Source organism: Aulonocara sp. 'chitande type north' Nkhata Bay, linkage group LG4, assembly GCF_057382095.1.
Source record: "Aulonocara sp. 'chitande type north' Nkhata Bay isolate Kocher_YH1m ecotype deep benthic linkage group LG4, A_spYH_male_GT1.1, whole genome shotgun sequence".
Taxonomy (NCBI): Eukaryota; Metazoa; Chordata; class Actinopteri; order Cichliformes; family Cichlidae; genus Aulonocara; species Aulonocara sp. 'chitande type north' Nkhata Bay.
The window spans coordinates 24,800,796-24,815,955 of NC_141347.1; the positions used below are offsets into that span (position 1 = coordinate 24,800,796).

Sequence of the window (15,160 nt, forward strand, 5' to 3'; positions counted from 1 at the left end):
AGAAAGACAATTGAATTTTCGTCTTTGAGATCATCCTCCCTGTTGTTATTTTTTTAGGCTGTTGAACACAAGCCCCTGCTCTGGATTTCATCATTGTGACACTAACTCATCCAGGCAATCAGGAGATAAGGTCATTAAATGCAAGGAGGGCCATATATTCTCAGACCTATCACCACTTTGTTTGTGTGTTAGGTGGTGCCTTCTTGTGCATCTGCGAGGAGGAATTGTGACCAGATTTTTAAAAAAATGCACATATATATTTGGGTTTGTCTTTGCTCAGTATCATCCTGTCAGCTCCCGCTTATAAACAAAATTTATTCAGACCCCACTGTGACTTTAAATAGCAGAATGCTCGGTATGTATATGTCCGGTATGCCAGAATTACTTAAGGTGTCGAGGTTTGATGTGTGAAAGGTCAGCTTCATGTGGACTCCCATTTTCCCCCAGCTGTCTGAAAGCAAAACAGGAAGACAGCATGGCATTGTTTTGGTGCTCCTTCAGTCTGCTCTAAAGCAGTCCCTGTTTTTTAACTTTCATCGTCTATCATCCCTGTGTTAAATATTATCAGAAATTCTGGGAAATGCCATAGTTATTTACCCCAATGTCTTTAGGTTTACTTGCTTCTTTTATTAAAATAAGCATCCTCAGTTATACAGATTTCTTTCTGCTGGTTATATATTTAAAGTTGGATTTTTTTTTCTTCTTTTTTTGCTTTTTGTATGTTTGTGTCTCGTCATTTATGAGTGACGTGCTTAGGATAATTTCTGAATGTCAGTTGTATCCTTCGATTGCTTGCTTCTCTTTTTTTTTTTTTTTTTTTTTTTTTTTTTTTTTTTTTTTTTTAATATAAAACCATCATCATTCCACTAACACTTTTACATGTGGTTAGAGCTGGGCGATAGAACGATAACGATATGTATCGCGATATAACTTTTACTCGATAGAGAAATTAAGCTATCGCGATAGACCTCGCCGCTCTTGTCCTCAAAAAAAAAAAAAAAAAAAAAAAGGTCAGCCAATCCAAATTAAGTAGCGCAGAGCCCAACCAATCACAGCCGCAGCGTCACGTCGCGTGACTTGTTAGGTACAGCACAAGTGCCAAGCCGCACGTGTTTGTTTGGGAAGCAGCCAGCGGGTAATGGAGCCAGCGCATAATGGAGGAAATGAGTGTGCCGACTAGAAAAATCAACCGAGCGTGACCGAAGAGAAAACAGATGATGGTTCCAATGCCGGAGAGATTGTCGAACGGAAGAGCCATAGAAGTTCCGTAGTGGGAAGGTATTTCGGCTATTTCAAGTCTGACAAAAAACAGAGTAGCGTGCACTGTAAATTGTGCCGAAAGCAAGTCTGGAAATACAATAAACTGGTGCATGCGTCACACTGTGCGCCACGTTATTGTTTCGGTGAAATGAATTTCTACAATACTGTTAATTCTACTCTCTGCAGTGTTTAAATGCTTACAAATACACACAGTTACTGTCCGTCCACACATACGACTCGGTTCTGCTTCTATGCCCCAGCTTTGTTTACTTTTTCCCCACCGAGGCTTCTAGACTTCTGATTGGCCAACATTTCTGCACGGTTAGGAATCTAGCGCCACCTGCTGCTTTGGCATGTTCATAGCAGCATTTTCCTTCATTTCTGCCTTTATGTGTGGACGGGATTATTTTTTAAAACGAAAACGGAAAATCTCAGTTTTCAAAAATACCCGTGTACGTGTGGACGTAGCCTCAGTCTCTGACTGGAAGCGCTAATTCGTCATTCGGCTTTTGTCAGACTAAAGTAACTGTTAAAACTGTTTGAAAAGCTAAGCTATACAACAAGGAGAGATTGAGAATTTCCTTTTAGTTCTCAGTTTATTTGATATTGACAAAAGTTAGTCAGTTTTGTCTGTTCTTCTGTAAAACAAACTAAGATTTATTTTTAGAATTAATATTTTGTTTCTAAGTGGAATTGACAATTTAGTCTGTTTCGTTTGTTCTATTTTGAAACTTAAACGCTTTAGTGGCTGCCTTTTGTGTAGTTTGCAATATTTGCCTTTATTTATCTGAAAAAGTCTCATGTTCCTTAAGTACATCTACCCTGTTGAACTTATTATGGGAAATAAATATTTAAATAAAAACAAGCTGCTGATTATTTCACATTTTACTTATGAGCAACGGCACATTTAAATCTTACAAATATAGTTATTTGGCTTATATCATGATAGATATCGTTATCGCCTGAAATGAAAAAAACATATCGTGATATGAAAAAATCTCATATCGCCCAGCTCTACATGTGGTACACTGTGTGTTACCCAGTCTCATTGAATCAAGAATTTTACCTCTACAGTTATGTTGAGTCCTCTGTCCTCAGCTTTCGTCTCTTTATATCTGTTACTTTGTTAACTGCTGAAGACTCACTGAGATCCATAGAGTCATCCAACCTTTGACCCCCTTTAACCTTTAAACTCTGCTGAGGAAATGAAACGAGGAGGTTACAGAACAGATCTTGTGCTGAGCCACTGCAGGAACTGGAGAAATGGCCTCGCATGCCAAATAATGTATCTTCTGTCTTTTTAATGCAAGTATTTAAAGGCAGCTGATTATCAAGCAACACTTTACAGCAGAGCAGACAGTTTTGGGCACACACCTTTTTCTTGGAAAAAATTTTAATTATGAGAGAAGCCACTGAAACAATTTGAATAGCAACGTCAACATCAATGTCTTATTTGTTTTATATTGAAATGTCATTATGTGTTGTTTCCCATCGGGAATCCACCTTACGAACAATGCAGATTAATGACATTTACTACTACTACTACACTTTGTGACTACTTCCCTTACTCCATACCATTAGTTTTTGTTATTTTACATGGTATAGCATACATTTTGTTTATCAAGTAAACCAGTTAATCAATACTTGTTTTTAGAAATTGACTATGTTAAATATATAAATTACACAAACACACAAGATGCAGCTAAGTCATTATTAGCATATTTTTAAAGTTATGCTTGGTCTTAATAGGGCTGCTGACAGAATAGCCTGATTGCTTTATTAAGAAACTGTCACTGTTTTTTAAAGAGAAAATGTAAACTTTCTTGTTCAAATGTAAAGCAAATGAAACGCACTGTTTGGAGTGCTGCTGTGCTTACAGTGCTCTGTGTCCACGCATCTAGTTTTCGCTCAAGTGGACAAGCAGGCACGTTGTCCATCAAACAGGCTAATAATAACTAAGGTGTGAGTGACAGGAGGACTGTCAGCACTTTGATACCTGTCACATTTGTGCTTCTTATGCACTGATGCTCAGTGCTGATTGGCTGACCAGACATTTTTTAAAAAAAATTGTAGTTCCACAATAGCTGATTTCCTGTTTGATTCGCATGTGACCGCTGCTGATTAGGTCACTCTGTTGGTGTAGGCGTTTTGAACTCTTTAGTGTTTGTAATGCAAAGGCTTATTTGAGCCATCACTAACACTTTAACAAAGAAGGACTTTCACTGTATTGTCTTACGACTTACGGTAGCCCCTGCAGTTGAAAATGTCTTCTCATAAATCACCGCTGGTTTTCATTGTTCCTCGTACCATCTTCCACATTCCTTGCTATGTGTGTAATCACTTTTTGGAATGTTGAAGAAATGCTTCAGGGACATTTATTTATAGAAAATGGCAGGGATTGTGCTACATAGTGGACGTGCACATGGTCATCTATGCATGCTGACAACTTGCCATTATTGTATTGTTTCTTTTCCTTGTGGAGGACTGATGCACATTCAGGGCACTTGTATTGTGTCTGTGCAGGCACGTCTGCATGGTATGCCTCTGTCTGCGTACAGCCTTATGTACACACTTGGATCATGACTTTGCTGTTACTTTAACCCTAGTGGATAATTACCAGCCCTCACACACTGGGACAGTATTTCACTGGTTATTCTAACCCTTCATCTTCTTTCTCTTGTGTCTCTAGTGCCGGACGACCTCACTCCAGAGGAGCAGCAGGAGCTGGAGAATATCCGCCGGCGTAAGCAAGAACTGCTGGAGGACATTCAGGTAATCCTAGAGGAGGATATGTAGGCAGCGTCAAAAGAGACTCTTTTAATGTTAGTAAGGAAATTGGATGTCGTTTTTATTGTTCATTTATTGAAAGTGTTAACATTTTAACATTTTCTTTTATCTGCCAGTTTAGTGTTTTATCTTTCAAGGATAGAAACTCCTTCAGCAGCATTCTTAACTCATGCTTGAAAACCTTGGTATTCAAACAGAGAGATTTGCGTTCACTCTGGGGAAATCAGGTGACAAGGAAGGCAAAAAACATCAACCATCCTGACCATGTGCTGTCATCTGAGTTCAGGAAGTTGTTTTCTGCTCGTCACTACCTTATACCCCGAGTGTAGAACAAATGGATCCTTCATTCCCTCAGTTATTAGATCATCAAACCTGAACAGGGTTTATTTTAGTTTCATTATTTTCTGGCGTTGTTCGTTTTTAGACTTGTCCTTTTTATTCTTTTTATTTATTTATTTTTATCCTGATTGTTTGTTGATCTGTGCTAACAGTGCAACAGTGTTTGTGACCACAGCTTAAAGACTGTATGTTGTGTGACTAGGTTGAGTGGGTAAGCTTCCCTTCTTGGGGATAAATAAAGTTATCTTAATCTCAATCTGACAAAAACGGCTCCACACACAGATAAAAGGTGATTATGTTCTTATGACTGCACGTTTGCAGGAAGCTAGTAGCATATCCCTCCTGATTTACAAGCAGAGCCAGGATTCAAAGCAGCTCTGCTGAATTTCCATAAAGTGGTTTATTTGATTCCTGTCCATGGCCCACGATGATGTTTGTTGGCTTCAAACTTGAGACCAGGGCATAGCTCGTGAATCTAGCTCTATCTGTAGGTCAGTCCTCTCACTCAGTAAGCAGCGATAATAAGCAAATAGCTCGCAACAAAGGTGAGAGACTGTCATGCCCTGAAATGAATTATGATGGTGTCCTGAATTCCCAGTGGGCAAATTGGCTTCTGCTGACCCCAGTGGATGTTTGAGGTGTGATCTGTCACCCTTTCTTTTATGAGCTTAGGCCACCATCACTGCCCTTCCCCCTCTATGGCTGCCGGCGCTGCCTCTATCCTGTCCTCGTCTCTTTCTCGGTGCTCTGCACACTGACCCCTCTCCTCCTCACTGGCTCCCACACTCTCCTCTGCTGGCCCCGCATGTGAAGGCCTCAGCACCACACCCACTCTACTTTCTGTATGAGCACAGCCTTTGTTTGTGCAGATAAGCATCTGAGGAATGCGTTGTGATTGCGCAGGCCTTGAATGGACAGATGTTGTCTTTGTGGTTTCACAGTTGGTAAGTTGGCATTGTGTACAAGAAATATTGCATTGTCACGCATGGTAAAGGAAGAGGCTTGATGATTACTGTTAGTAGGCAAACGAGATCTATATTTGACTTCTCTTATGCTACTGTCTGTTCTCCCATGCTTTGATCAAGCTGATCTCATCCTCTGCATCCTCTGCCTTTACTGTGCCAGTCTGGCACCAGCAGGTCTGGCAACTAAATCTGCCTCTGAGACCATTAATCGGTAAAATACCACACAAAATATAATCCTTTTCCATGCTTACTTACTCCATTTGTATTGAGGTTATCCCCTAATGTTTTCCGCCCAGTGAAATTCAGATTGAGAGGATTGTTTGGCTCAGACACATCCTAGCAGACTTTCTGTGAAATAGGAGCTGCTATCACTTTATAGTTTAAGGAGCATACACAGTGTTGCATGTGCAGCATTATCTGAAGAGGCCAAAAAGTGACTTTTCTCTCTTTGTTAAACTGTTTGCTCTGATGTGAGTATTTATGCAACAAAAGGCCACCTGACTTACAGACAGGGGGGGGTTGTAAATACAAATGCTTTGCATGTTATTTGCATCGGTTATCCCTTTCCACGCCTCTTCGAGGGAAGTTGATGGACATATGTTTAACCTGTTCCTGACTCCCAACAAGGCTAATATATATATATTTTTCCTTTGCAGCGGCTGAAGAATGAGATAGCAGAAGTTACTAGTGAAATTGAGAACCTGGGTTCCACTGAGGAGAGGTAAGAGAACTGGAGTGACTTTCCTCCCCTGCAAACACATTTCTTTCTCTGTTGTGTCTAAGTTGCTTGCTTTCTATTAACTTAGCAAATGAAGCTGTCAATTATTCATGTTTGATGGCTAAGTTGGGCCTCCCATCTCACCAAATTGGCTATGCTTTTAAAGCCGTTTAAATGTTTCATCAGGCACACCCTCATGATGGGAGGCCTCATTGAATAATGCAGTGGGTGTTCGGGCAGAAGCAGACAATAGGTGGTCTCAGGGGAGGGAGTGCTTGGGTTTGGTCTACTCTAGTGGATAGGGATTCCATCAGCTGCTGGAAATCTCTGAAACGCTCTCAGTGGTACCTAAAACCCCATTAGGGGTGCTTATGATCAGATATTTCTGTGATCCATTGATTGGAGATGGTACATAGTAGTTAGTGTGTGTTATTGCTCTTCACATGAGTGCTGGACTTTTGCTGACAAAAGCCAAAGGAATGCTAGTGTGACTGAATCGGTGGGGAGAGATGGAAATGTAACCATGGTGACTGCGGACTCTAGGATTGCACTTTGACCCTGAAATTACTCAAAGCCTGAGAAACCACACATTCCCATATCCATGCTAACCTTTAACAACTGTGTCTGACCAACACCTTGTCATCACAGTTGAGACGGAGTATGGGAACGCTCCTGACAGACCTTTTTAAAAAGAGACAGACACTGAGATAGGTGAATTGAGCAGTAAATTGAGTGTGTTTCAGTTTATCTAAAACTCTGAGCTTCAAATTCTTGTCACTGCTTCATATATACTAGATCTGAAAAATACTGCTTTAGTTGATTATTATTTATTGATCAAGCATTTTTCACCATTTTCTAATATAGGTGATAGAGCCTGACAGATACCGATATTAACTGATGTATAAATTCAATATATGTATTTTATTCTTTCAAACATACAAAACGTAGAGATTTCCTTAACATTTGATATGTGCAGCTCTGGGTCCTTATTAACATATTACAATGCAATTTAAATCTAATTTATTTTGTAGTCATGATTTACTCATTTAAGCTCTGCCTGATTCTCCTCAGATCAGTTGATTGTTGTTTTTGCATACAAGACTGTTGATTGATCAGTAAATAATTACCAAATAACTGATAATGAAGTAATATCTGTTATGTCCATCATTGTCATTGTGTCACCAGGTTATCATAGTATAACTATTCTGCATTATGTTCATGTTAGTATAAATAACAACACAAACTCTCTCTTTTAAAGGAAAAATATGCAGAGGAATAAACAGGTGGCCATGGGCCGTAAGAAGTTTAACATGGACCCCAAAAAGGTAGGTAAAAAAGATACCGTGGCTCAATTAGAAATATGATTTGTTTGTTGTGGTTTTCGTAATCAGGATATAACCTGGGGTTCACTTTCTTTCTCAGGGGATCCAGTTTCTGATTGAGAATGACTTACTGAAGAATACCAGCGACGACATTGCTCAGTTCCTCTACAAAGGAGAGGGCCTCAACAAAACAGCCATCGGAGATTATCTCGGAGAGAGGTCAGAAAGAAGATTTTATCCACTCTCTCTCTGTCTTCCATTCATGCTGGCCCATTAGTCAGCAACCATACACGTGGTTGATAAAAGTATCAAATAGAGAACACATAGTTTCCTTATTGCTGTATTTCCTCTTGGTCAAGCTCACGCCCATCCTTTCCCAAACACAGGTTATTGGTTCCACATTTAGACCTTCCTCTCAAGACAATGATCGTTACTCTAAAGCCAACATCTGTGCTTGATTATCTTACTCACAAGTAACTTGGTCAATAGACTCACAATTTTGGAATGTGTGTGTTTGAAAGCAATTAAAGATTTCACTCGAGTGAAGAGATCATCCGTGTTAGAGTGAACACATAATACAGGAAATATTGATGGGCTTAATGTACGGTATGCACTGCTCGGGGACTGTAGGGATGGCAGTGTTACAGGCAGGGTGTGGTCTGTTGACGTATGCTTTTTGGTTGTTATCAAGCTATCTGGTTCTGTAAGGAGGGGCTGTGGCAGCATGCTAGTCTTAAGACACGATTGGTCATTTGTCCACTTGAGATGGTGTTGAGTGGATATGACTCTGAGCTCTTTAAAGCCTTGCTGTGATCCCAGAGGGCAGATTGTTTTCTGTGAAGGGCATAAAGGTCGGGGATGATGTCATGCTCTAGTTTAGATAAGTGAAGAGGGCTGGGAAGTGTGTGTGGTCCGTTATGTGGGGTTTGCTGGGAGCATCCATTGTATCGTCACAACCTCTTGCTTATCAGATTAACCCCCCCCCCCATTTAATGCTAAATTTTATCAAACGCATACTACCATTTTATTATTTTAAGACTTATTAGCAGAATATAATATGGACATTTTCACTGACAGGACAATTTACCCTTTTTTATCTACCTTAGAGATGATTTCAATATCAAAGTACTCCAAGCCTTTGTGGAGCTTCATGAGTTCACAGACCTCAACCTGGTTCAGGCGTTAAGGTAAGATATCCTCCTAACATCTGTTAGCCACCCGGCTGACTCCTCATACTGTTGCTTCCTTGCAGGTTTATGTAAATCACCTGCACTAACATCAGTTTTCACGAACAGCCTCATTTGCAGTTTGTAAGGATGCAGCTGCCAGTTTCAGTCTCGAGGAGGAAAAGAAAAGGAAATAAATAAATAAATTCTTTGACACTTGAAGGAAGTCTGTTGCTCACTGCAGAGTTGTGTCCCTTGACAGACAGTTCCTATGGAGCTTTCGGTTGCCGGGAGAAGCCCAGAAGATCGACCGCATGATGGAAACCTTTGCTCAGCGCTACTGCCATTGCAACCCTGGTGTTTTCCAGTCTACAGGTATAGCCGTCGTGTCTTCTAGCCCAGCTTTTAGTGCTGTCATAAAAACAGAAATAACCATAAATGTTAGAGCAGTGAAACAGAACAAAATGACTTCACTTCATACTTTCTCCTAATAAAATATCTTAATACAGATTTAGATGTTAAACTTGGCCTGTTGAATAGATCATTATCTGCCAACGGAGTTGGTGAATGTAAATTTCCTCAAATGTCTTCTGTGTTACCCTGATTAAATGGACTGGCTCTTATGTAGTACCTTTCTACTCTTCTTGAACACTCAAAGCACTTTATGCAATGTGTCTCATTCATTCATACTTTCACTTATTTCTGCATATAAGGGCTTTCTATTTAACATTCACAGTATGATAAACAGGAGCAATTTGAGGTTCAGCATCATGCACAAGGATGCTTTGACGTGTGGACTAGAGCAGCCTGGGATCCAACCATCCATCTTTCAATAAGTAGACGATTTGCACTACTCCTGAGCCACAGCAACCCCAATTAATCAGTAGTATCTCTTTAAACTCATACCTTTTCATGTTGAGCTGCAATCCAGTGACAGGTCAATGGAAGTCATGTAAAAGCTGGATCATTTAGCAGACACAAAGTCTGTTGTGGTGAACTGTGTCAGGAAGTGTCTGGCTTTTGGGAAATAATGACACTAGCAGACAGACAACTCCATCCAGTATGGATGCTGGTGGATGTAAATAATGCACGGGACTGCCTTAACAGGTTTTTATAAAGTGCTGCTGTTTCAGCCATGTGCTTCGCCTCAATGTCTTTTAGCTTATGCATGTATACACACTCATACATTAGACAGCACATGCATACTTGGTTGCCCACATGCAGTCCTCCTCTCCTGCCCACTCTGCGCCCTAATGAAGCTACATCTGCCTTTTTCCTCCCAGTTTGACTGCAGTCCCCTAAGTGCAGTCCTTTCAGCTCGACTAATTTACATTCATATTTAAACGCAACATTAAACACCCACACCATTTTTATGGTAAACGGCAACCTTTCACTGCCTTTCGAACCTCACCCCCTCTCATAGTGCGATCCCACTTTTGTTTTGTTTGGGGTTTTTTTCTTACAGACACATGCTACATTCTGTCATTCGCCATCATCATGCTAAACACCAGCCTCCACAATCCAAATGTAAAGGACAAGCCGACCGTGGAACGGTTTATCTCCATGAACAGAGGCATAAACGATGGAGGTGACTTGCCTGAAGATCTGCTCAGGGTGGGTAGCCCTTCCCAAACTTTGTTCCCTGAAATCACCCTTCTTTCCTTAATCTCACACATTCTTTACTCTTTGTTTTAGAATTTGTATGAGAGCATCAAGAACGAGCCTTTCAAAATACCAGAAGACGACGGCAATGACCTCACACACACTTTCTTCAACCCGGACAGAGAGGGCTGGCTGCTAAAACTGGGTGAGTGTGTACACAGCTACACGAGAACATAGAGAGGCTATTTTCACCCTCATGACTGCTCCCATAGATGACTTTGTTGTGTCATTAAAGCTGCACATATTTTTGCATAACCCGATAACCAGTGTCTCCCCCGAGGTAAATCGCCTCTGAGTGTGGGTGTGTGTTAAAGGTTACTGTGAACACACGCGAATGGCTAGAGACACGTCTCCCCGCTTTAATGTATTATAAATGTGGTCTTGAGATCAGACCACCACATGTGGAGATCTTTGAATTATTTACGATGATGCATATGGACACGCCTGACATGCACACAAATACTGCGTTTCAAAACTTGTAAATCAAGTCAACACACACACACACACACACACACACACACACACACACACACACACACACACAAAACACACTCTGAAGTTCAGACATTTTCAGGAAGCTGTTCTCATTTTCTGTGCATTTTATAACTGAATTTGATATTTGAGATGTGTAGATTGGGACAATCTGAAAATGTTAGTGACATTTCTATGGCCTTTTTGTCCCTCATGTGTAAATCAACTGTATAGTTTGACATAAGCAAAGGCATAACCTGTATCATTAGAAATGTTTACAGGATGGTAACGAACCTTTCAGTGGTCACATTCAAATCACTCCTGGATGCCAATTCTTCATCTTCTGTTTCCTCTGACATATCTCTCTCTGTTGTATAAATTCACAAAAGAATGCATGAATGTATAGAGTGAAGACCTTCAGTCACTGTGAATCTTTACAACAGACTGTACTAAGGGAGTCAGAAATCATCTCTTTCCAATTACTCCTAAATGGCAGATTTGAGTAAAATAATCAGGGTGGAAGGTCAAAAAATTACCTGATATAATAAGGTGAGAACCCAGTGAGGGATATATTTCATGTAGTGCTTCACAGTAGCTTTCTTAAGTCCACATAGACTAGATCGCCCTCTTGTGGATTGGCTTGATATCAGCAGATGGGAAAGTTTGCTGATGGCGAAAGCTGTGAAGCAGTGCATTGAAGCCTCACTGCGACCAGATTAAAAGGACTGTGGTGGTATATTTCTTTATCATTTAATTTGATTATTTTTGTTTTCTTTTCCTCTTCGTTTGTTTGTTTGTTCCCATGATTTTGGCTGTTGTCTTTCCTCAGGAGGTATGTACACCTGCTCTTCCCCAACGCTAGTCCGTCTCTCAGCTCTCAGGTGCTTTCGGTGGCCTGCCATGCTTTCGTTCTCTTCCTCGTTTATTACATTCATACAGAGTTATTTTGTGTGTAGATTTTTTTTTTTTTTTTTTTGTCTCCCCATTGACTCATTTGAACTTCAGATGTTTGTTTGTCTGTTCAGTCTCTCATGGAGCTGGTGGTTTTGTCCATGCTCTTTTATCTTTGTCGGGCAGTCGCCAGGTGCATTTGTCACCCTGTGGACTCGACTCGGGGAGCTACTGCTTTGTGACCACACTACTGAGCAATTTGGCCTTTTTTTTTTCTCTCTTTGCACTGTGGTGGTCACTCTCTTTGATCTCCCGTTTTTTGGAAGCTGCATTATACCTTTTTTCCATACAGCGAGCGCAACAAAGGACTTAGCTTTGAAAAATTGATCATGAACCAGTGTACACATTGGAAGCTGTTGTTTGCTCTCTGATTGAATGGAAAGGGAATACTGCACCTTTTCATCAATGCAGCTTTCCTTATCTCCTTGTATAATTCCTACACGTGGATCTGAAGGTTAACGTTGTGGCTCAGGTTGGTGTGGTGCTGGCCTGGACTGGACCAAGCTGTGGGAAGATGGCATGGACAGAGGAGTGTGCTGAAAGGAGCCAGACGTTGTTTTAATGATAAATTTATATATTGGTGTTAGTGGTGCATGTTTTCTTTAAATTACAAAAAAGGGGGTAACTAAATTCAACTCGGGGTTTGTTAATCATCAATTGCTAATTGACCAGAATGAGAAAAATCATCCTCAAATAAACAACCACCTCTTAACCTCCTCTCGTCCAGCCTCTCACAGTCCCATCTTGCATGGGTGACTCACTCCACTCAGCCCCACTCGGGCCTTGCACCGTCCACACACCTCTCTGCAACAATCTGCTGGGACGTCCCGCCTCGTCCCAGACATTCTTGCACAGGAGGCAGTGAACTCTTTATTTTTCTCAGAGTGACAGGAACTGACACGGCCATCAGACCAATCGCTACTTTTAGCCAACCCAATCAACTTTTAAGCCCGTCAGCTGTGTGATTCTGCCATCGCGTCTGTGGTCTCTGTCGGTCTGCTTTTGTCTTTTTTTCTTTTTTTTTTTTTTTGCTGTTGCAACATGCTGACGAGTCAAGGTGCGGCGAAGAGCCCTATATCTCCATTTCCGTGTGCCAGTTCAGGCGTGTCGACAGTTTCTGTAGCTACTAAACGTAGACTGAAGTGTTGTGCCTGTCATGATGTCTGTAATATGATGGGATATCATATACAGCGTGTCTGCTGCTATATGATAATACAAGTGTGTTCTACATGTCAATAGAAACATCTTCAAACCCTTGCTTTTGGTAAATGGGTTTCAAAATGCAGCTTTTTACTAACATTGGTGGTGGGAAAACCTAGTCTAGACTTGGCTTAGTAGGCTTATGACGGTCATCGTTAGAAGGACCACTCACCAATAACTAAATACTGTTTCTATATAGATGCAAAATTGCTTAACTAAGCCCAAACAGGATATTTAAGATTGAAATGCCTGTGGAGAGACTAAGCATAACTTCAGGCACTGAGCTTCCTGCCTCTCTCTTCGTTGGCATCCTATCCTCCCAGAGTGTGGCTGCCATCTGGTACTGCGATCATGTTTCCCCTCACAGGAAGCAGGGTGACAAAGGGGGTAAGAGTTCAGCTAGAGATCAACAAGAGCAGAGTCAAGTAATGAGCCCCTGCTGCACTTTAAAATGAAGAAGAGAACTTAATCCACAGTCCCTCCTCACTTTCTATGTTCAGCCCTTATATATGGATTTTGCAGCTTTTTAACTGTTGCCCAGTAACATACGTGGTTCATCAAGCTTAGTGAATGCAGAGCATATAGATCTGTATGCTCCCTATTGATTCTGGCTCTCTAGCCCTCTGAGTAAAATGGTGTTGAGCCAAGAGAGGAGATGCCAGTTTTTTCAGTCATGTCAAAATATGATTGAAAAGTAGCAAACAGCTTTCAACTCAATCCCCAGATGTAAACTCTGGGTAGTTTTTATATGCATTTATCACCTATAAGGAGTTTCTTTATCATATGAACAGTATATCAGACTGGAAAATAGCAATCAGGCCCATAAATCAACAAATACAAGCAAAATGATAAAATAGTTATTATAGCTACAAGTGGTGTGGTGATGGGGAGCACATGGCATGGATGTGGATTAGGGTGGATTGTGGGGTTCCTTAGGTAAAGGGAGTCCTCTGGAGCCGTCATCTGTCTGTCTGCTCATACATCTGTCTGCCTGTCTGCTGCTTGATACGGTGCTTTGGTGCTCGTTTCTCTTTCCATATCGCTTTCTCTTGCTGAGCATTTCTGATGCTTGCTGTGTGCTCAACAGGGGGACGAGTTAAAACTTGGAAGAGGAGGTGGTTCATTCTCACAGACAACTGTCTGTACTACTTCGAGTACACCACAGTGAGTACAGTTGTTTTTCTGTTAGAGTACCCTCCTTTGCTGTTGTTGCTCCTTCGTGCAGTGCTCTCATTTTATATTTGTGCAGGACAAAGAGCCAAGAGGAATCATCCCACTGGAGAACCTGAGTATCAAGGAGGTGGAGGACAAGAAGCCTGTACGTACAGCTCCCTCTAGTGGTTCATCTGTGGATTACCCACAGTTAGAGACTCAAAATAGCATTTTTAATCAAGTTATTTTTAAAATAGTTATTTTTGTGGCATTGTCATTTCTAACTTAAATCATCATCACTTCTGTAGAACTGCTTTGAGCTTTTCATACCTGACAGCAAGGACCAGGTGATAAAGGCATGCAAAACTGAGGCTGACGGACGGGTCGTGGAGGGCAACCACACCTTCTACCGCATCTCAGCCCCCACAGCTGAGGAGAAAGAAGATTGGATGAAAAGCATCAAGTAATTTATATGTTTTTAATTACTTTACCTCTTTTGAGGTAGCTTAATTTCAGTGATGGCAGTGAATGTCACCACATGTCAAAACATGAGTTTTTGACTCTTTCTCCCATTAAAGTCAACATTTGATCTCCTGAATGATACATTTTGACAGCTCAGTTTATATAAATAAAGGTTTAGGGTTTTTCCAAGAGTAGTCCTAGTAAGCTGTATAGGCAGAAAACACCCTCACTAACTTCTGATTGAAACTCATTTGTTCTGGAGTCTGCAGTCCTTAAATGTGACAGAAACTGCTCTCTTCAGAAAATAGAAATAAGGGTTTAACACCCAGAGGTGTTAAAGAGTGGAAGAGTGACCCAACCACAGAGTGAGAACAAATCAGTTTTTACCTTTCAGTTGTAAGGTGCCCTGAAATGTACAAAAACACTATTGGTGGATTCAGTGGCGGTCCTAGCCTGTTTGGCTGTAATTAAAATCTGTAACATAATGTATTGTTTGTTACTATTTTTACCAATTCTTCTTGGACCAACTGTAACCCACATTATTTCCTTAGGGATTAAAAAAGTATTATTCTGATTGTTTCAGGATACATAACCCGCCATTATCCAATGACACATCTGCTTACCTGTATCTTTCGTTTCTCCTCCTCTTGGTTTTAATTTTGCAAATTAAAAAAAAAAAAATTTTTCCGATGCCCGTGATGCCGC

General features: G+C 40.9%; 1 protein-coding gene across 4 annotated transcripts in view; it reads left to right on the top strand.

Annotated features, from left to right (window-relative positions):
* Window positions 1-15,160, top strand: part of cyth1a (cytohesin 1a) — a 41,078-nt gene that overhangs the window by 23,441 nt on the left and 2,477 nt on the right. For 3 of the 4 annotated variants that reach the window (XM_086289333.1, XM_086289332.1, XM_086289334.1), the window contains exons 2-12: window positions 3,950-4,032; window positions 6,008-6,072; window positions 7,328-7,394; window positions 7,492-7,610; window positions 8,498-8,578; window positions 8,820-8,932; window positions 10,023-10,171; window positions 10,253-10,365; window positions 13,927-14,005; window positions 14,091-14,159; window positions 14,302-14,456. In XM_086289333.1, coding sequence (XP_086145459.1) covers window positions 3,950-4,032; window positions 6,008-6,072; window positions 7,328-7,394; window positions 7,492-7,610; window positions 8,498-8,578; window positions 8,820-8,932; window positions 10,023-10,171; window positions 10,253-10,365; window positions 13,927-14,005; window positions 14,091-14,159; window positions 14,302-14,456 — 1,093 coding nt within the window. The remainder of the gene's footprint in view (window positions 1-3,949; window positions 4,033-6,007; window positions 6,073-7,327; window positions 7,395-7,491; window positions 7,611-8,497; window positions 8,579-8,819; window positions 8,933-10,022; window positions 10,172-10,252; window positions 10,366-13,926; window positions 14,006-14,090; window positions 14,160-14,301; window positions 14,457-15,160) is intronic. The other variant, XM_086289331.1, reaches the window with a different exon arrangement.